The sequence below is a fragment of the Rattus norvegicus genome, chromosome 5 (genome assembly GCF_036323735.1).
Source record: "Rattus norvegicus strain BN/NHsdMcwi chromosome 5, GRCr8, whole genome shotgun sequence".
Taxonomy (NCBI): domain Eukaryota; kingdom Metazoa; phylum Chordata; class Mammalia; order Rodentia; family Muridae; genus Rattus; species Rattus norvegicus.
The window spans coordinates 140,602,114-140,624,081 of record NC_086023.1 but is presented as its reverse complement, the minus strand read 5'-3'; the positions used below and the strand labels follow the sequence as shown (position 1 = coordinate 140,624,081).

Sequence of the window (21,968 nt, the reverse complement as noted above, 5' to 3'; positions counted from 1 at the left end):
ACTGAAGTCTTAGCTTCCATGTCCCTCGGACTTCTCTCTACACCGGGGGATATCAGAGGTGCTCCTCCCCATCCCCCAAAGTTCTCTAATGGACTCTGGGACTGGTGAAGAGTGTAAGTGTTCCATGTACGGCTACATCTATGGTGACTGTGGAGTTTGAGAAACAGCTATCAATTGACAGTGCAGCATGCTGTACATACACTACAGGGCTTTTACAAATCTTTATTTACATTTCAAAGGAATCTGATTGTGTCTGCCCTAGATGGCCAGCAACGACGGCCACCATGCACAGGAGCAGCTCAAGGGACACAGATTCTTTCATTAGCCTTCACGATCCAGGTCACAGCCACCTCGGCCTGACCCCCTCTGCTGCAGATTCAGAGCTGGGGCAGCTCGCTTACTCATCTCTCTGGGCCACTCCTTCCTGCCGTTCTCCTGTCCAGAACTCCTGACTGTGCCTTACAATACTTCAGTCATCTACAAAAGCATCTGGAAATGAGACTATTTTTAGCCAGTGCCAGGGACAAGAACTCTCTTTAAAGGATGTACTGAATCTTGGTATTCACCACTAAAAAAGATCCTCAAGTAGAAAATGTGCAATCTGTGCCTCTTTCTAAAATAAAACCTTTAAGGTTCAAAGAAAAAAAAAAAATCCTACCCTGAGCCACATCATTACCAGACACAACAGGCACACGAGGAGCTGAAAGGCCTGCTGTTTCCTGTGCAGATCATGCCAGAGAATGAAAGAAGATGGTGGGGCTTTCTGCCCAGCGTTCCTCAGTCCAGGCGTGGAAGAGAGACACTCCCCTCCCTCCTGGGCTCGATCCCCACATCTCTGCAAAGGTCACTGGGCATGTCTCTCAAACACTGGCCTTTAGCTCTTGATCACGCTGTCCTGAGGATTCCCCCTCTTTGCGTTCCAGCTCACTGTCTGGTGAATTACTTTGGCTTCCTAAGGCACTGACAGCGTCCAAGTCCAACTTTCTTCTTTTCTTCAATTGGTGCAAGTGAGATTTGGATTTTGTATGTGCTGAAAAGACAAATACCAAATAAACAAAAAGTCATCAGGGTTTTCTAGAAATAAACAAGACAAAGAGAAAACATTTAAAGATAACTATACACTCTTTTAAACTGTTCATAAATAACAGAGTAGACACCTGTTTATCACTATTTGTTGAAGACAAGGTCTTACTAGGTAGCCCAGACTGACCTCAAACTTAGGCTTTTCCAGTCTTCACCTCCCAAGTGCACGGTTCTAGGCCCGGCTAAGCACTGGCTAAGGCTCTGTTGGGCAGGTTTGCTACATGAACCAACTGTCTTCTCACTTCTACCCGCTGACACTGTCATATAGGCTCGTTTTTACTATCCTCTCTGCGAAGACACCTCCTTAGGGAATGCCTAAGGAGAGGGATGACCAGGCTGATTGTTAAGCTTATTTCTTTACTTATTTGTGTGTATATATGGGTGGGAGACTTGTGGAAGTGGGAGGTGGCTCTCCCTTTACTATGTTGGTTCCAGGCATTGAACTCAAGTCACCAGGCTAAATTCTTTTATACATATTAAAAGCATCATTAAGAAAAAAACGGTTTCGGGGTTGGGGATTTAGCTCAGTGGTAGAGCGCTTGCCTAGGAAGCGCAAGGCCCTGGGTTCGGTCCCCAGCTCCGGAAAAAAAAAAAAAAAAAGAAGAAGCAAAAAAAAAAAAAAAAAGAAAAAAACGGTTTCGAAGTATGCGTGTGGCAGAGTTTAGAAGCTAAGAGACTTTATGTGGGAAGAAGAGTCAACTTTATTCTCTAACTAGAGCTTAAGGCAAACCTGGGCTCTGGGCTGCTCTCCATGGCAGCAGGGGATGGGAGCACGGACTCGACAGATGGCACTATAGAAGGCTCACACAGCCGAGCTCACAAAGGCTCCCCCCAAAGGACATTCGACAAATCGACCACTAAGTTTCCTTTACAAAGCAATCAGACGCCCTCTCTCTTCCCCTTTCATCATTATACGCCAACAACAATCAGGGCTTCTTCTGCTGCTCGGGCACACGGCCGTCCCCGTCTCTGACAATGGGGAGCATTTTGCCAGAGATGCCAGTTAATAGACCTAATCACTGTATGGGGTGATGTGGAGAGAAACATCTACTCTGATAGCCCAGTAAAGCACACTCTGAGCAGGCTTCCTGTGGCTGGGACAGGCTAGCTCAGGCTAGCTCTCACAGCATTTCTTCCCATCTTCCATCACAGTCTGAGCCACTCACCAGTTCAACGAGTAATGCTGAAAGAGCTGTGGGCCTGAGGACCCTATGATGCCCCTGCCTCCCGGCTGTGCTTCTGTTCCCAACCAGCTTGCAGGAGTTGTCTAATGACTTCATTTCTATCTGTCCCACAACTAAGTTCCACACAGGAAAGGCCAACAGACTTCTCTCGGTAGTTTGCTCCCCTTCTAGCTGCATCTGGAGGGTGATGGTCTTCTGTGTGTCAGGCTACATCCCTAGTCTAGGCGAGGTTCTCAGGAATCTGTCCTGTTACAAAGCTGACTCAACATTCAACTGTTAAAGACTAAGTTTTAGAAAGTGTGACTCCCCCCCACCCAAATATATTTCCCCAAATCCCCCCCCCCCACAGCCCCTCATCTGCACTCTACCTGCCCATTCCCGGTCCCCAATGATGATCCGGTCACAAAGGTCACACATGTGGTAACTTCTCTTGTTCTCAGTTTCACTGTATGGTATCTTCACTGGAGTGGCTGTAGGTTTGCTACCCTAAGAGAGCAACAGGGACATTCAATGCAAAGAGATCTGGGGACAAGTCTCTGATGTTAAAAGAGAAGGGATGTTCCCAAGATTCCTTTTTCATCCCCAGAGAGCAGGTGGGTTAACAGATTTTAGCAACAACCTTTCTGAAGTGAAAGCAAAACCAGCTCCAGAGATGTAACAGCAGTCAGCCCTGCTGCTCTGTCCCACTGGAAAGACACTTGGCTCACCAAAATAGCAGCGAAAGTGCCAGTAAAAGAAAGTACTTTGCAATCCCAACCGCCGGCCTCCTTAATAGTCACCTGGATGAAACTCTGGACTATACTGAGAGCAGGCTCCAGAACAAACTCCTCCCACTTGGAAACATCAGATACTTCTAAGCCATATACCGGGGGGACACTGGGACCAGGTCCTAATGATGACAAAGAAAAGTTGTGAGATGGGCTGGAGAGATGGCTCAGCGGTTAAGAGCACTGACTGCTCTTCCAGAGGTCCTGAATTCAAATCCCAGCAACCACATGGTGGCTCACATCCATCTATAATCAGGTCTGGTGCCCTCTTCTGGCCTGCAGGTGCATACATGCAGGCAGAAAGCTATATGATGTATACATAATAAATAAATAAATGTTTAAAAAAAAAAAAAAAAAAGTTGTGAGAACCTGGCCTATAAATCCCAATCTATTCTGTTTCCAAGACCCTTAAAATCCTCAAGCAGGACACACAGGGTCAAAGGAGTGACACTGTGCCATCTATTCATTCTACTACGAACATGAGCCATAGTCTCCAAGACCCATGAGCCGGACTCCCAGGCAGTAAGTATGCATGACTGTGTAAACAGGGACTTAGGTGCAGAAGCTTTAATCCGTAAGGAAATCAAAATGGAGTAACAGCTCTGGTGACCACTACGTGGGCTGTTATGATACAAAGACAGTACTTTAAAGAGGAACTAAGCTAAGAGCTTTGAGTGAGTGCTTACTCTACTAGCCTTGGGGCTGATCTAACTGAATCTCACCCTGCCCTCCATGCTTTTGAGGAGGGGCTCAGAGACTCATGTGGCCTGCCTGGCTCAGGCTATTCTCAAACTCACTATGTGCCTGAGTTTGGTCTTAGACCCCTGATCCTCCTGCCTCTCTACTTTCCAAGTGATGGGATTACAGCCATGTAGTACAATGCCAGGTTCCTCAACACCTTCTGTAAGAACCGTATGTAACGTAAAGGACGATTCAAACCCCACTCTCTGGTAAACACTTCTGAATGGACGTGGACTGGAAGAAGGAGGAAAAGGCATGCATCTGAGCCAGCCGTGTTGGAATACTTTAGTTTCAGTTGGCCTCTGCATCCCACAGACATACTAGACTGCCTTCTACAGCCAGGTGAAGGCAGGTACCTGAAGGCAAGAAGCATTGTCACGCAGACAAAAAATATCAAAGGCATCGGGATGCCAACGGCTGGCAGGTGCTGGCCTTTTGAGTGTGCCAACCACAAATAAGATTCTCCACAGACCGAACTGGCCTACACCTGCTGACCGCCACAAGGAAAGGTGAGACTAGAAGAGTGCAGGCAGCACCCACAGCACACCTGGCCTCAGTCAAGCTCTGCACCTGTTTCTAGGCCACTCTACATTTCCCTTTCTCCTCTAAGTCCTTTGTTGGGCTTCTGTGCCCCGTCTAAGCACCTTTCAACAAGTTCTCGGCTCCCAGCTGCTATTTCTGGCATGGGTCCAAGGCCAAGCTGGGGTGGGGAAGTCCCTCTGGCTCTCTGCCAGGCCATATCCCAGCAGACTAGTCCTGGCCAATCAAATGTGGCTCTTGACTTACAGGGCAGCTGTGCCTTTCACTCTGGCACCAGGATTGAGTCTGCACAGAATGAGGTGCCATTAACCCCTCCGGCCTCAGAGACAGGAGTTACTATGGCCTTATCACAAGAGGAAGTTCTAAATCATTACAAAAAGCTTTTGTTTCAGACTTACTGTCAGACATGGGAAGGGAAGTTGTACTTGAGATCTGTGGTTCTGAACATCAAGTTCAGCTAAGACTAAGATGGGACCCATCTATTAAGATAGGAGGCAAAGGGTAAACGGAAGGAAGTGACACCATACACCAAAGTGTACATGGTCAAAGGCACTGAAGACCAGGGGCAGAGGCTTCAGCTGGCTTTACCTGTAACTGAAAGCAGAACTGGCAAAAAGTAACTGGAGATGATTCAGAAGTGTATTTTACAGTGTTCACAAGAGAAAAGTGGAGTTTCACTACACTTAAAGTAATCTCCTTTTAGCTCATCAGCATACAACTGGGGGCTTGAGGGCCAATATGAATGCCAGGTAGCCCATGGCATAGCTAAATGAAACATGACTTCAGAGTCAGGCCTGTATTGGGCTCTCTTGCCTAGAAGCCAGGGGTGAAGGGAAGGAGAGGTACTTGGCTTTCACTAGGTCTTCATGTTCTTATCTGTAGAGACAATTACCTTCACCTTGAAGCCTCAACTCAACTATATACAGCACTACATTTGTGCCAAAGACGCAGCATGAGACTTTCTTCCCTCTCCCAGTTCTGTCCAAGTCTGGAAGTGACTGCACAGGCCTTTAATCCCAGCACTTGGGATGCAGAGGCAGGGGGAATCCTGTGAGTTCAAGTTCAACCTGGTCTACAGAGCAAGTTCCAGGACAGCCAGAGATACACAGAGAAACACTGCCTTGAACCCCACTCCCCAACAAAGTTCTGTCCAATTAAAGTTTCATTTGAAGCAATTCAAGTACTATGTATATGATCACAAAAATAAAGCAAGGAGAAGCATTTTACTTTGCTCTCTTTAGTAAAGAACACCAGACCAAGATGCACTTTAACTAGGGAAGTTCCCTGAAGATTTGTCTGCCCTCCAGGGACAACACAGAGGTCAGAACCAGCCCTACCCTACTCCGCTCACTGCTCTTACACTGCTCGCTCCTGCATCCTGTTTGTAGCCACCACCATCTGCGCAAGGAAGAAGAAAACTCTTCAATGGAAACTTGTTGCTCTTTTTTCCCCCGAGACATCACCAGAACACCCCCCCCAAATAATTATCTATGCAAAAGACTTTGGGGGCCAAATTCTTAGGGCAGATCAACATTCTGTCAAAAAGGATGAGAAGAAAATTGGGACTTACTGCTCAAAAAGCGGTTTCTAACCCATCGGTTCTGTTTCCGGGCATATCTCTTAGTTACTTGTTTCAGAGCCTCAACCCCTGCAAGATACAGCAGACACAATGGCACCTGGGTAAGCACTTCTTTCTGTTAGGAGTCAACACCCTCCCAGCCCACGAACAAAAGAAATAAGCACACCATTAGACTTCACAGATAACCATCTTGATTTTTAGCCGAGACTCTTCTAGCCTCAGCTCAGACTATCACCCGAGGATGTCCAGGGCTAGGTTACACATAGGAATTCACACCTTTCTTTAGAAGCTGGTTACTAGTCTCTGGTGTGCATTTCCCCTCAGTGGTCAGGTACTCGTGAAATTCCTTGAAGCCAATTGACTGGAAGATACCATGTTGATAGTCCTGGCTGGGAACAGGAGAGTGTCAGCAGTGAGCCACAGCCTCTGGAAGCCAGCAGGGGCCTTGGAGGTTGTCACTGACTACAACAGTGAGGTCCTGATCATTTATTGACTGGTCCCCTTCCCACTCCACCAGCGGCCAGGTTACTTCCTTAAAAGTAACTTCTGGAAATGTCTAAAAAAAAAAAAAAAAAGCCGACTTCCACTCCAACAGGTGGAATAACCGCCTTCAACAGCTCTTGCCATCGCGAAGGCAGAGGACTAGCAAGTAGATCCGGGGCCAGTGCTAGTCTTGTCTATGCTCTTGCAACCATGGGCAAGCAAAGGGGAACAGCAGGCAAATCCTCACCTATCTTCTGAAACGTTCTTAAGATTATAGCGTCTGTGAAAATCTCTCAGCTCTTCCAAGAGTCCGGCAGCAAGCATGTCGTCCACTCTCTTATCCAGGCGCTCATCTAGAACTTGAGTCAAAACAGCCCGAGAATGAGCAGTGCATGCTGGTGCCTACTACACTCACACTGTGAACTGACCAGGCTGCCTGCCACAAGGAAGGGTTTCTATCCCAATGAAAGGATTCCTCTGATATAAAGATTCCTATTGTATTTACCTGACCTTTGGACTGTGTAAGTGGACAGCAAAAAAGAACAGAGCACACGCCTTCCTGTTATTTGAATAGCATATAATGACAGCTGGAACCAAGGGCAGGCGCTTTACCGTGGACTACACACCCACTGCTTTTCAAAGTGGCCAAGGGTCCCCTGGTTGACTTTCCTTTTCTCTTTGGTTTTCTGAGACAGTGTCTTACTCTGTAGACCAGGCTGGCCTGGAACGCACAGACTCACCTCCCTCTGCCTCTGAGTGCTGGAAGTAAAGGGCATGTGCATTACCATGTCCAGTGTTTGACTTTCCCTAACTTTTGTCATAATTTTTTTTACCCTGTGTTATTTTCATCAGCCTCCTCAGGTGACCTCCTGGTACAGCTGCATGGTACAAGCTTTAACTGCCCAGGTGAGTGGGAGGCCATCATCACATAGGTGTAGCAACCAGACACAGCACTGCCATGAGGCAACGCCGATAGTTTATTCTGAATTGTGGTGTAAAGCTGGACTGTAAAAACATTTCATTACAGAAAAGTTAGATTCTTCCATAAACTTCTAACTGAGAATGACTCAAAATGAACTCTCCTCACAATTAGGACTGCCTGCCCTATCTGTTCACTGTTGCTACCTCTTGATGGCTCAGTGGTTAAGAGCACTGACTGCTCTTCCAGAGGTCCCGAGTTCAATTCCCAGCAACCACATGGTGGCTCACAACCATGTGTAATGGAATCTGATGCCCTCTTCTAGTGTGTCTGAAGACAGCTAGTGTACTCATGTAAATAGAATGAATAAAAAAGAAAGAAGGAAAGAGAAAGAGAGAGAGAACTCGCAGAACTAGAAGACAGCAGACCAAGGGTGTAGTTGAAACAATGTTTTCAAGCCTGGGCATTCACCACTGAGTGTTCAAGGGATGTTTGCTGGATCAAACAGTTCCCAGCACAGGGCAGCAGGATATTTTAGCAACGAATGCTATCAGGTTAGCTAGTCAATCGTCACACTCAGTTCTTAGGTCTAATGAGTGACCCAACCAGCAGCCAACCATGAGATCAGACAGGAAACCTCTGGCTACAGGAAACCTTCCTTCACTCTGACCTTTCAACCTTCTCAACAGCAGTCTCTTCATTCTGCACGTCTCTTACTGCCCTGCTCTGGTATCTGAAAACCGGTACTCTTCCCTGCTTTCCAGAAACACCTAAGGGAACAACAGCATGGGGCCAAAGCAAAAGGCATGGTGGCTGAGACGATAAACTTCGCAGCTTACACTAGTGTTCACTGTCAGCCACCAGAGGTTCGAAGCGCTTGACAGTAGTGTTCTTCATGTTGCCTTAGACAGACTCTAGACCGAAGCATTTACCTGCCTGGTCAGCATGAAGCCAGAGGATGCATGGGTTAGGGAACTTGAGAGGGCCTCCAAGAGGACCACCGCCTTCCTCTGCGTGTTGACGATGAAGGAATTCACTGTGAGAGACTCCTGTTTCTTCAAACACTTGCAAGCTCCTAAGTTGTTTAAAAAAAGGGGTGGGGTGGGGAACCCATTAGGAATATTCATTCTCAACTGGAATAGAGAAAGACTGTCTTGCAGAAAGCCTCATTTTTCAACTTCATGCATAAATTCCCAAACCAAGAAGCCCTGGCTTTACTCTAATCCCAGAGCTATTCAGAAAGGCACCTAAACTCTGGGTGAGAAATAACACTCTTCTTTTAAAAACACATTCTAGAATTAGTTAAACGGGATCAGAAATAACAGGTTTCTTCTGCACAAACAGAAGGAGACTCACTTTCAAGTGTGCAGTACAAGCTTGTTTGGGACACTCTGTACAAGCCAACAAGTCTGGTCTCGCTGGACAGCCTTTCCCACAGTGCCAAAGCATGCTGTACATCCAGCTCATCCACTTTCTTTTTAAATATGTCTAAAATTAATCAAGAACACTTCTGGCTAATCCAGCACACTCTCCTGGAACAAAGACTATCAAAGACGGAGCCCACACACTCCTCTCCTGTAGTCTGTTACATTACAGCACCAGGCAGCTGAGCTCCCAAAGCCACACAGTACAACCTGGACAGCTGCAACGTACAGCTGGAAAGCAATCCTTCCCCTCCTAACCTACTTCTGTTTCCTGAACACCAGAGGGACAGCCCTTGTTGTTCAATAGCTACGGCCACACAGAGACCATCTAAAGAGAAAACCTAACAGCACCTCACCTACTTAAGGGAACAGACTCCACCCAAAAGAGTGACAATAAAAGTTCCCATCTTCCCTACAGGAGAGACGCTAGAGTTCTTGCTTGGAACTTAGTGATTCTTCTTGAGACACAGTTCTCAAGCAGCATAAAAAATAAAAGTCTGGGGGCTGGGGATTTAGCTCAGTGGTAGAGCGCTTACCTAGGAAGCGCAAGGCCCTGGGTTCGGTCCCCAGCTCCGAAAAAAAAAAAAAAAAGAACCAAAAAATAAATAAATAAATAAAATAAAAGTCTGAACCAGGTGTGGTGGTGACCCCTTTAATCCCAGCATTCGAGAGGCAGAGGTGGGCGGATCTGGGTACAAGGCCTGGTTACAGAATAAGTTGCAGGACAACCAAAGAAACCCTGTCTCAAAAAACCAAAAGGAAGAAAGAGAGATCTGATCAGGAAAGGAGAGAAAAGTAGAGACAGACTAAAAATCATAGCACACAGAACTGTAAATGCAATGTTCACCACAATGTTCCTGAACTGCTAAAAGTAAAAGGAAAGGGTTGGATTGAAATAAAATGTGTGGAGTCTGACATGGAGGCAAATGCCAGATTCCAAGCGCTATTGATAAGAGAGGACTAGGAGTTCAAGGCCACCCTTGACTAAGGCAGTCAGGACTACATGACATCTTGACTCAACAAGAAAAAAAGATGCCTACTGAGTAGAATAGCATTTCCCTAGACTATCATTCTCACCACGGTGATAACGTCTTCCCGAGGAAGAAAAAACAGTTGGAATGTAGCCCTCCAAGGAAACCTGTTTGGGAAAAACTGTCTTCTTTAATGTAAAATTTCATTGGAAGAGGGCACAATGGGGTGGGGGCATTCCTAAAGGGCTCTTCTAAGGCAGAATAATGGAAAAGTATTAAGAAACACAGGTATTAAAAAATCTTTTGAGTAGAATACTCTCTAAGCTCCCAACACTAATGTTACCATAGCAGGTGATGTGTGTTGGTAGCACACAGTAAACCCTTCCTTAGATCGCCTCCTGTGCCAGACACGGAGCCGAAGAAAAACAAGGCAACATATGAAGTTTCAATTCCAAAACACTCTCAGAAAGCACATGGGGAGTTTATTCACCACTTCTTTCCCTGCTACAAAGTTTCCATGTGCAGAGGTGAGCTCACTGATAAACACCACCGCCCACTGGGAAAGCTACTGGGAAAGCCACAACCCAGCATTGCACAATCAAATTATGAAACTCAAGTCCTAATGTAAAAGAACTACATGCCAGAAAAATTTTATATGAAAACTGTTATACAAGCAAAGATCAAATAGAAAATGAAGCAAGATTACATAGGCCCTGGGGAAAAACAATACAGTACTGTGCCTTTAAAATGTAACAGCAAAGCAGAGTGCAACTGGTTATTGAGGGAGATGGACTGAGGCAGACTCAGGGCCTCCAAGTCACTGAACTAGAACAACAAATCAATTTCCACTATTACCAAGCCCCTCTATCACCCAGGTCAAACAAACACTTTACTGTCTCCACGATCTATAAAGGAACTCTGGGGCAATGGACCCAGGCTTTCTTGGTTCTTTTTTTTTTTTTTTTTTTTTTTCCCGGAGCTGGGGACCGAACCCAGGGCCTTGCGCTTCCTAGGCAAGCGCTCTGCCACTGAGCCAAATCCCCAACCCCGGACCCAGGCTTTCTTACCTGGCCACTTTGCGTTTGTCATGTGGGTGTAGCTTGGCAGCCATTTCTGGATCCACCTGGCTTAGCCGTTTATGGAGTTCATGACCATCTTCCTTTTCAAGTTCTACTTTCCGATCAACCGCTTTCCCAGTGCCCATCCCCTGGGGCTAGTACATGAAAGTTTACAAATAAATGTAATCCAACATTCAATAAACATTTAGACTATATAATGGGCAGGCATCTTGCTAAGCCTTAGAAATAAAGAACAGAGATGGATCTGAAGATCGTACCATACAGTGGGAAAGAGATCATAAACTAAAGTTTCCAATATGTGGGGTAAGTACTGTAAGGCCACAGTAAGCAAAGAGTGAGGGCACTTGCCTCTTAGGGAAGGACTGGCTACTCTGCTTGTTTAACTGGGCTACCACATCTAGTTTACACATTCAGCAATCTAGTCCACATTCCCTAAGGATGACCGAAGAGTAGGCCAGAACCGCCAGCACATTGCCATTGCCAGTCTTGCTCCACACAGCAGCACCTCCACAGAAAGGGTCAGTGCTGGACGTCTCTGACACATACACTATGCCGGCAGCCGGGAAATGCTGAGTCAGACAGATGTACTGCTAATTTACAGGGATGCTAATTAATCCACAGAGCCTTTTTCCCACACACAACCCCTACCCTTAGGCCAGCTTGGAGGAGTATACTTCACATATGGAGGTGGCATTTGTTCAGAATACTAAGTAGGAAAATTACAGCTGCTGACTGTAAGAAACAGTTAAGAGTCAACCTTCCTCCCACTAAAATTATTTAGCATGAAAATGAATGGGAAGCCATTTCTGTAGTGAGTTACAAGTAAACTAGACTTACCTTGGTAGTCACAAGAACTTTCCAGAGCAGAGACTCAATGTAATAATTGGTTCCTCCCACCACAATAGGAATTTTGTCTCGAGCAAAAATATCTTCAATGTAAACATTAAGAAAGTTATTTAATATCAATAAGTGGATACTGACTTATGTGGGAAGAAGAGTTTTAACAAGAAATCACAAAGGCCAGCACATGTATGCATACCTCAGGCTTCCACCCACTTATGCTTATGTGCACATGCACTTACATGCACACACACTAACAAGTATACAACACACACACACACACCCAAAAAAATGGGAAGGAAGGAAGGAAGGACGGACGGACGGACGGACAGATGGCAGGCAGGCAGGCAGGCAGAGGGGCTGGAGAGATGGCTCAATGGTTAAAAGCACTGGCTGCTCTTCCAGAGAATTGGTTCAATTCCCATCACCCACATGTGGCTCTCAACCATCTACAATTCCAGCCCCAGGGAATCGTCTTCTTCTGCCCTCCCAGGCATCAGCCACATATGTGGTACACAGACATATGCAAGCAGTCATACGACACATAAAATACGATAGTTAATAAAATTTTTAAAAGTCATGTATGTTTAAAGGGAGGAAGCAAAAGGCAGTGCCCTGTCTTCGTGCTTCCTGTAATTTCATGGAATCATTTTCCATTAGGCCTGGAGGGACTTCCATAAACCAGACCTAGTATAGGGATGAGAGCCCTGAGCTTAATCTGAGCATCACATAAATTGAGTGTGGTGGCACATATCTGTAATCCCAGCACCCAGGAAGGGGAGGCAGGAAGATTAGAAGTTCAAGGCCAGCCTGGGATATATGAGTCCTTGTCTCAAAAAACAAAACATGAGGGGACTTGGAGATAGCTTAATGCTGAAGAGTGCTTGCTGTTCTTGCAAAGGACCCAGGTTGAATCCTTAACACCTACATGGCAACTCATAACCATCTGTAACTCCAGCTCTAAGGGATCCAATGCCCTCATCTGACCTGTACGAGTACCAGGCATGCACACAGTGCACAGACATATATGTAGGCAAAACATTTACACACATAAATATTTTTTGTTTAAAAACAGAAACAAGAAAAAAGAAAACCAGACGTAAATTCATGATCACACCTGGTTCTAGAAATGTCTAAGGTCTTGCTCTTCCCAAGGATGCTCACCAAGGTGACACACAGTGTGTGACCTGGCTTTCTGAGGTAAGACATAGGCTAGTTCTCCCACACCACAGCTGTGAGTCAGAGTCTCCAAGACCTCACCAGACTTCAATTCTCATGGCAAGCTGCTCAAACTATCTGAGCTTCAGTTTTCTCATCTGTAAGACTCCAGAGTGTTTAGGAACATTAACTGTAACTGTGTCTAAGGCCTCTACTGCAATGCCCGAAAACCAGGAAGTACTCAATTTATTGTAGTCACGTATTTCTGCTTCTTAGAATTGATTCTCTTTAGAATTTCTGTTGAGCAGATAATTACTTGCTTTACCTAGGGCTCTGCTTGTTTAAAAAGAGTTGATTTTTAATATGCAGTTAATCATTCACTTGTTCCTTCTTCCTGCCAGCCAACCTGCAGTGTAGAACTAGATGGGGATTTCCACCAGAATCCTTCTAACTGGTAGGTAAGAAAGAACATACTATCATCAGAGGATTGCAGAGGGCTGGCACCGGAATAACAGCTTATAATCTCAGCACTCAAGATGCTGAGGCAGAATAATTCTATCAGTTCATGGCCAGCCTGTGTTACATAGCAAATATAGGACCAGCCAAGACTACACAGATCTTAGCTCGAAAAACAGACAGGGGCTAACAAGATGGCTCAGTAGGTAAAGGTGCTTTCCACCAAGCCTGCCGACACAAGTATGGGCTAGCCTTGAACTCTCCATCTTCATGCACTGGGATTCTGGAGCTCACTGGAATACTTTCAGTTTGACACTGTGACTTTTATGCTCTTAAGCAAACCTCGAATCTAGCCTAGAGCTAGTCTGGTGAAGTCGTCCTCTGCTACTACTCTGCTTGGAAAACGCCAAGCCCTTCCCACACTGTGTCACTCTTTATGAACATCCTGCCTGTCTCAGAATAAGACCTCATCTTTGGTGATAGCTGTCAATCTGAAAGGGATTCATTCATATATATCCTATCTCATCTGACAACAGCCCTGCAAAGTAGGCAGACTTGAAATTATCTCCATTTTAGTCTACCCATTTGATAGGTAAAACACTATCTCGTTGTCTGGATTTGCATGCCCATGATTAGTAAGGAAGGCAAACCTTTTCCATGCTTATCATCTGTGCTTGCTCCTATGTGAATTACACAGCAGGCCTGTAAGGATCTTCACATTCACAAGAGAGTCCTTCATTTATTAAGAACATTGGTCACTTGTTCCCTATTTTATAAACATTTCCCCCAAGTTTATATATGTCTTGTTGGCTCAAAGCTGGGTTCAAATTGCTGCAGCCAATGGCCTTCTCCCACTCCTAGGTGCTGGGATTGCAGGTGTGCACCATCGTGCCAAGCTGAGTTTTGCCTTCTAACTTCTGTAGTTACAACTGTGGCAAAACCCCACATGTATCCTGTAATTCTCAACATTTATATAATTTATACAATCCTTCTATGCTGATTGATGCATGTGGATACAATTTATTCATTTTTACCGTTACAAAGAACCTCTATGAGTAAAGCAAATTTTGTACATTCTTTGAGAGTAAGCATTTGGGTGTTTATTGCTATTAATGGCAAAATTTTGATGCATACCTATGTCAAACTGCCTGAACAGGAGAGTCCTAGGGCACATGCCTAGGGGTTCTAGTTTGATACGCCTTTTATTTTTTGAGACAAGTTTTCTCCCATGGGCTTGCCTAGAATTTCTTATGCTGCTGTGACCTTGAACTTCTGACCTCTTTGCTTCTACCTCCCAAGTGATGGGATGACAGGAACACACCACCATGCCCACCCATACAGCGCTGGGGATCACACTTGGGCTTTGTGCATCTAGGAAAGCAGCCCACCTGTATCTGCTGTTCTGATGGGCACCCTTACTGACGCAAAAATCAATCAATCTTTCTTTCTTTCTTTCTTTCTTTCTTTCTTTCTTTCTTTCTTTCTTTCTTTTGTTCGTTCAGAAACAAGGTTTCTTTGTGTAGCCCTGGTTGTCCTGGAGGCTGACCTTAAATTCAGAGCAATCTGCCTGTCTCTGCCTCCCAAGTGCTAATATAAAAGGTATGTACTACCACCCAGGGCTTCCATTCATTCTTTACCATTCTGAAATACATACGATAAATATATACATCCATTTCAACATACACTGAGTTTCTCATTGTTCCGCGTGTGCGCGTACATACGCACGCACACTTTTGGAATCAATTTTCTCCTTTTCTACTCTGGGATCTGGTGATGAAACTTGGGCCCTCAAGTTTACATGGCAAGTGTTTTACCCACTGAGCCTTCTCACTGGCCCCTGTGTTACAATTTCACCTATGGTATAACTGTTATTGCCCATACACCCTCTACTTAATGGTTCAGGATTTTTTTCTGTTACTAGGGATTGAACCTGGGACCTCATTCACTTATACTGGTCAAGAGCTCTAAGACTGGACTACATTTTCCAGTAGTTATGGTTTTGAGATAGTCTCATCAGATATCCCAGACTGGCAATGTAAGCATAATCCTCCTGCCTCAGCTTCCCATAGAGTTAAAATTATAGGTGTAAACCCCCTCACCAGGTTCCTTTGTTCTCAAAAATGTCTTAGTTTTATGCAGAACCATTTTTCAAAATCCTTCCCTACTCAACAATTCCTGTGAGGTTTTCAGTGACTTCATTATCATTGTAAGTGTATAATTTCATATCCCCATTCTATAGAGCAGAGGTCTGAAGCCCCATGCTGTGGGCAGTGTTTGACCTGGTAAAAACAACATGGTCAAAAGAGGTAATTTCAGACTTACACCATAGATTTTCTACTTCCAAACCAGTATCCCTGCCATAAAATGTTTTCCCCAAATGTCCCTAATATGTAGGATGGTGAAATGACCCAATGGGTAAAGGAGGAGCTAGCAAGCCAGATGACCTGAATTTAGACCCCAGGGGACCACATAAAAAGCCAGATGTGAAGGGCTAGAAAGATGGCTCAGTAGTTAAGGGCACTGGCTTCTTTCTCTCAGGACCCAGGTTTAATTCCCAGCACCCACATGCCAGCTCACAACTGTCTGTAACTCCAGTTTCAGGGAATCTGACATTCTCATAAAACATTCATGTGGGCAAAACACCAATGCACATGAAATAAAAATTAAAGTAAATAAATAAATAAATGGATAGCTGGAGATAGTGTATATATCTATAATCCCAGCAGCCATACTGATAGGAGACAGAAACGAGAGAATCACTTAGAACATCATTATGGGTCAGAATGCCTGCAATATACAGGATGATAAACACCAAAAAGACTTTGCCTCAACAAAAAAGAGAGATCTGACTCCTGAAAGTTGTATTCTGACCTCCACACACAGGACACACACATGTGCACACATACAATAAAAATACATAAACTTTAAAAAGAAGGAACCACACAGACCTCTTGTTGTAGTGTAGACTCTAACTTAGTAGATCTGGGGTGGAGCCCAAGGGACAGCATTTCTAATGAGTTCTGAGGGAAGCTTTACTGAGTGTAAGTGCCCTCGCTTAGAGTAAACCACCACTAGGAACCCTCCAGGGGTGGGTGCTAAGTTTCCTTAAGGATATCAGGGCAGTGGCTCTGTTCCTAAAGTCTACCACGGTGTAGCTGGTCACGAGTGGATCCACAAAGCTGATCATGTGGTGCCGGCACATCTTCTGCTCCTGGGCAGAGACCTTATTGGTGATGATGTCTAGCCCTTCATAGACCTATGAGGAAGAACATAAATGAGAGAGTCATCAGCCTCCACAGAATACACACTTGATGAGCAGAAGTGACAGTCTATCTCTCCCTCCAACCAAATACTTGGCTGACCCCAAGCAATAGGTCTAGCTTTTGTCTGGAAGCAAAACCAGAAGCACAAAAATGAAGTCAGAGCAAGAAGAAAACAGTGCTGTCTTGCTTGCCACACTGTAGCCGTTCGCCTGACTTAAGAGATTAAGGAGGTATGTAAATCCCTGCCAGGAAGGAACTCTCAAGTACCAAAGACTTCTCTAGGCATTTAAACAGCTTCTCGTTCCGCTCTTCAGTCTCCAGAAAGGAAAACATTTCTGCATTGCTCACAACTGCCCCAAAGGCTCGGCAGCTCTTGGACTTAAGCAGGGCTCCTGTCAGATTGTTTCTACTTATGAGAAAGTGGCAAGTCCACGAAGACACACCGAACACACGTGGATCCTCACTACTGCCCTGCTCTACTAGCGACATCATCATCTGCCCGGTGACTGCTCAGGTCAGCACTTAAAGTCTATATACCACAGGCAATGCTACCCTCGAGCTCTTGACCTGCCAATTCTACTAAAAGTGCAAGAGCTCCCTGTCTGGATGGAAGGGCTCACTCAGATGGAGACCAGATCTGAAAATACTAGTTTGGGAACAGGGATAAATGTTCTCTCTGTAATCACTGATTCTGTAAGCACTGAACCAACAAATAGCAAGTCCCACAGAGACCCAAGGATGTTAAAGGTGTTTTCCAGCTCACATTTCCCTTTACTTACACCAGTGTCAGGTAAGTGGAGAACAGCGCTATGGTTACAAGGAAGAGCCCCGGCGCCTTGCTTCCTCAGGTAACTCCTGGTTCTGCCACTTCCTGGCTTTTATTCTGGGAGTACAAGGGTACCAACTCCTCTGAACCCAATCCCTCTTAAGTGCACAGAGGTAATAACTCCTAACTCAGAGGCTTGTGAGGGCTGAATAACTTAATCCAGATAAAATGCACTTTGTTTTTACCTGGTACTTGCTAAGCATTGTGGCTCTGTATTACACCACTTTTCTATCGGACACTCAAAGTAAACTTTCATCCTGAGATCTGCCTTTAGAAATATCTTCTAGGGCAGAGGCTCTTTCTAATGCTATATACCTTTAATATGTAAAGATGATATGTAGATGGACCCCAGTAAAAGGGTCATTCAATCTTCCCCACCACTACCACCAAAGGGGTGGTAACCTGCAGATTGAGTACCACTGTTCTAGAGGCCGGGGGGGGGGGGGGGGGGCGCAAGTTTACACCCTGGCAGCAGAGGCAAGTAGAACTCTGAATTCTCGGCCAGCCTGGTCTACAGACAAATTCAAGGACAGCCATGTCTTTCAAGACAAGGAAGCACTGCCTTCAAAACAAAACAAAACAAACAAACAAACAAAACAAAAAAACACGTTAAGTGTAATTCTGACAGAAGGTAGTCCCAGAAGTAGGCCCAAGTTATTACACACAGAACTGCTTACCATGTGGTTTACAGTACATACAAATGCCAAGGATATCAGGAAAAACGAAATATTGACAGTTTAACTTGTATTCATGGAGTAAAGATTATAATTCACATAAAAATTAAAAAAATCAGGGCTGGAGAGATGGCTCAGAGGTTAAGAGCACTGACTGCTCTTCCAGAGGTCCTGAGTTCAATTCCCAGCAACCACATGGTGGCTCACAACCATCCGTAATGGGATCTGATGCCCTCTTCTGGTGTGTCTGAAGACAGCTACAGTGTACTCATATACAAAATAAATAAATAAATCTTTTTTAAAAAAAAATTAAAAAATCAATTACTAACGAGTTACATTAGTAAGGTTATCCTTTGTCTCCTATAGTATCAGATTAATTGGGACAAGACATAGAGGTATGGGTGAGCAGAACATGGTACACTCATTTGTAATCTCACCATTGGAGAGGCCGAAGCTGAGGACCACAAGTTCAAAGCCAGCCTGCACTGTATGGAGAGCTCCTGTCTCAAAGAAACAAAAACAAAAAAGGCATGAAATAAGGACTCCTGTCACTAGAAATCTTAGTCAGGCGGCTTCTTAATGTGGATTTCACAGAATATACGTCTACAGACTAGGTTTGCTGCAGTGTCACTGGGTCACAATCACACCGTACAGTGTTCTACGCCAAGTGTAACTATGAGAAAGATAATGAAGACCTGCAACACTGCCAGCTTCCAAACTAAAGCTAGATGACAGACCTGTCTGTCTGTCTGTCTGTCTCTTTCTGTGTGTCTTACTATGTGGCCCTGGCTGGCCTGGAACTTGCTATGTAGCTCATGCCCTGCCTCTGCCTTGCAAATGCTGAGGTTTCTGATCTGTGCCTCTGTGCTCAGCTTAGTGTTTGTTTCTTTAGGGTCTCAGGTGAGGCTGGGAGTGTGACTTAGGGGTTCACTTGTCTAGCAAGTGAGACAGGTCCTTAGCCCCACCAGAAACAAATAAAAGAACACAAAAAACAAACAAACAAACAAAAAACAAAAAACCAAATGCTGACAAGGATGTAAAGATGAGACTTTGGGGACACTAGTGTTCAGAAATTTCAAAGTGTTTACACTCCAAAGCAGGGTGGAGCGCTCAGGCTCTGGGCTAGCTCTGCAGTCCCAGCTGACATCACTGACATCACCATGGCCTCTAAACTGACCTTAATGACCTTTCTGCTGCCACTGTTGGCTGGAAACAGAGCTTACGCAGGTCCACTATCTTCCAGTGTGTGTGCAAGGGGAGAACAAAGGAAGTGTCTCAGAGAAACACATCCCAAGCAGTCTATCCCTTGACCACATCATGGATTCTTCCATCTGCACAACAAATTTGATAACCAACTTAAATCAACAAAATAGCAGCTGTACTACTGATGAAGCCACTACACAACCTTCACCCAGTGTCTAACTAACCAGCTACCCACCTCTCCAGACCCTCTCCCTCATGTCTCAACCAAGCCCTCCTGCACAGTACCTGTTACTCAGACTGGACAGTCATTCAGTGGAAGTGACCCAGGAGAGGGAGGCCTTGAAACATCGCTCCCTGAGGCTATACCACGCTTTCTAAGCAATAAGGAAGGCTGAGGTCAATATGGTCTTTTCTCTGCTCAGCATTGGCAGCTCCACCCAGGTCCACCTGCAGACGGAAAACTGCCATGCAGAGCATCCTCTCATGCTGCAAGGACTCTGCACCTGTATCTTCCAGGTCCTCTCCAAAGGCATCCATCGCTCAGTCTCTCAGCTCTTCCACAGTCCAGACGTGGCCACGAACAACACTTCTGTGAGTGCCCTCAGCCTGTACAGCAGCAGCCCAAATTCCTAGGCAATGACAGTGATGGCATCTAGGAGCTTGTGGGCACCAAACGCAAGACCAGACAGCTGCTGGACAGTTTGTCTCAGACACCTGCCTTGTCCTTCTTGGTACTGCCTATGTGCCAAGTGGAAGAAAATACTGATAACAAAAGCTGGAATTTCACATAAAATCTCCATGGGAAAAGTTCTCGTAGTAAGTAGTGAGAGATATCTTAGGCCAGGCATTTCATGCACACCTGTAATCCTAGCACTTAAGAAGTAGAAGAATATGATCACAAGTTTAGGTCAGCCTTGGCTACATAGAAAGACCCTGCCTCAAAACACAAAAATGAGCCAAGTGTGGTGGCATATGCCTTCAAACCCAGTAGTGGTAAGCAGACCTCTGTGAACTCAGGCCAGCCTGGTCTATGCAGGAGTCCCAGGCCAGCCAAAATTACATCATGAGACCCTGTCTCAAAAATTAAATGATATAAGGAGGGGAAGAGGGCAAGGAAAGAAACAGCAAACAACAAAAGGTCCCATGGCCTCTGACCTGACCTTGCAAGTCAGGATGAGGCAGCAGCTGCTGTCCTATACCTTCACTTTATGACCCCCACAGAGAAACTGAATGGCTACCAGAGACTTGCAACAGGCTCTTGGGCCATTGCCTCCAAGACCATAAAGCTGGGTGGTCCATACTCCGATCTACTTTCCTTGGTATCCCTGTATCAAAGAGAAGACCATGCAGGACACGCTGTGGTTCTCGGACTTTACTTACGACCTCACGCTGTGCAGGCTGACAGACAACCTACAGGCAACACTAGACCAAGACAGGTGCAAGGGCAGCTGTGGTCTGACATTCTGCGGCCTGCCAATGGCTGATCTCTGAGGTATAACAGTCCTTCCATTCCCTGCTCCGGGGACTAGCAACCTAAGTTTCCTGTATTTGTGAGGCTTGCATTCAATTCAGGGCCTGAGACCTACAGAGGGCGAGGTAAGGGTAAGCCCAACTTGCCCAAGCCTGGTTCTTTCAGCTACACCTCTGCTGGCTGCTGTCTCTCTAGACTTGCGTCCAGACATCTCCTGCCTCATCTGTCCTCTACCAAAGGGCTCCTTCATGGTCTAAAAAAAAAGTACTTGTTCCCATGAATCCTTCTCTCTGGGCCTGTTATACTTGCAAAACCATGTTTTTGTAGCTTTGATCATCAGCCTCTACAAATAAAACCCGATAGACAAAGACCATGAAAAAACCCAAAAGGTAGAGCCAGGGCTGGAGAGATGGCTCAGCAGTTAGAGCACTTGCTGCTCTTGCAGAGGACCTGGATTTGGTTCTCAGGAGCCATGGGGCAGCTCACAACCAACTGTGGACCCAGTTCCAGGGGATCCAATGCATTCTTTTCACTTCCTTGGGCACTTGGCACATACATGACACACACACAATCAGGGAGCTGAAGGCTCAGCTCAGTGGGGAGCAAGCACTTGTCTAGCACATCCTGGGTTCAGTCCTTAGTGCCACAGACAGAAAAAGAGGAACGAAAATAAAATAACAAAACCCAGAAACAAATTATTTTGTAAAATGCTATTTTGGCCCAGGTTTAGCATATTCATATCTCAGAAACTCTAGTCATGCTTAGAACTTTATTATTTATTTATGTCTAGGACACTTTTTTTCACCAGGTCAAATCAGACTTGTGGCTAAATGCTTTGCATACACCCTCGTGCGCAGCTTCAGTTAGTTTCACTGTGCTAATACAACAGTCAGTCTGGAAACTGAGAACTAAAAAGAAATCTTTCAAAGACAGCAAGCCTCTCTGCTCCACTTCCCTGCTCCCCTGGGAGCCTGGGATGGGAGCACACAGAACTGACTATGAGGGAGACCAGCTGATAGAGCGCTGGCCTACCATGAATGAGGTCATGAGTCAACTCCCCAGCACTACATAAGCGGAGTATGGTGGTGCAGGCCTGCTATCACAGCACTCTAAGACAGGAGAACAGAAGTTCAGAGTCATCCTAGACCACCACATAAGGAATTCAAAGCCTGCCTGGGTTAGAGACCCTATTTAAAAAAGAAAAAGAATGTGATAACTCGGTTTCTTTGTGACGTCTGGAATGTTCTTAAATTTTACAGTTTAGGGAGGAAAGATGATTCAGCAGGTGAAGGTGCTTGCTGCCTGAT

At 45.4% G+C, this 21,968-nt stretch overlaps 1 protein-coding gene across 8 annotated transcripts in view; it reads right to left on the bottom strand.

Annotated features, from left to right (window-relative positions):
- Nucleotides 1–200: 200 nt before the first annotated feature.
- Nucleotides 201–21,968, bottom strand: part of Trit1 (tRNA isopentenyltransferase 1) — a 45,423-nt gene continuing 23,655 nt past the window's right edge. For 2 of the 8 annotated variants that reach the window (XM_039110307.2, XM_063287985.1), the window contains 11 exons: nt 18,425–18,487; nt 16,340–16,480; nt 11,608–11,706; nt 10,759–10,904; nt 8,229–8,371; nt 6,625–6,736; nt 6,171–6,283; nt 5,886–5,963; nt 3,047–3,156; nt 2,636–2,753; nt 203–1,030 (listed from right to left, as the gene is read on the bottom strand). In XM_039110307.2, coding sequence (XP_038966235.1) covers nt 861–1,030; nt 2,636–2,753; nt 3,047–3,156; nt 5,886–5,963; nt 6,171–6,283; nt 6,625–6,736; nt 8,229–8,371; nt 10,759–10,904; nt 11,608–11,706; nt 16,340–16,480; nt 18,425–18,487 — 1,293 coding nt within the window. In that variant the 3' untranslated portion in view covers nt 203–860. Of the gene's footprint in view, nt 1,031–2,635; nt 2,754–3,046; nt 3,157–5,885; nt 5,964–6,170; nt 6,284–6,624; nt 6,737–8,228; nt 8,372–10,758; nt 10,905–11,607; nt 11,707–16,290; nt 16,481–18,424; nt 18,488–21,968 lie in introns of those variants that run through there. The other 6 variants (NM_001108676.1, XM_006238804.5, XM_063287986.1 and 3 more) reach the window with 6 other exon arrangements.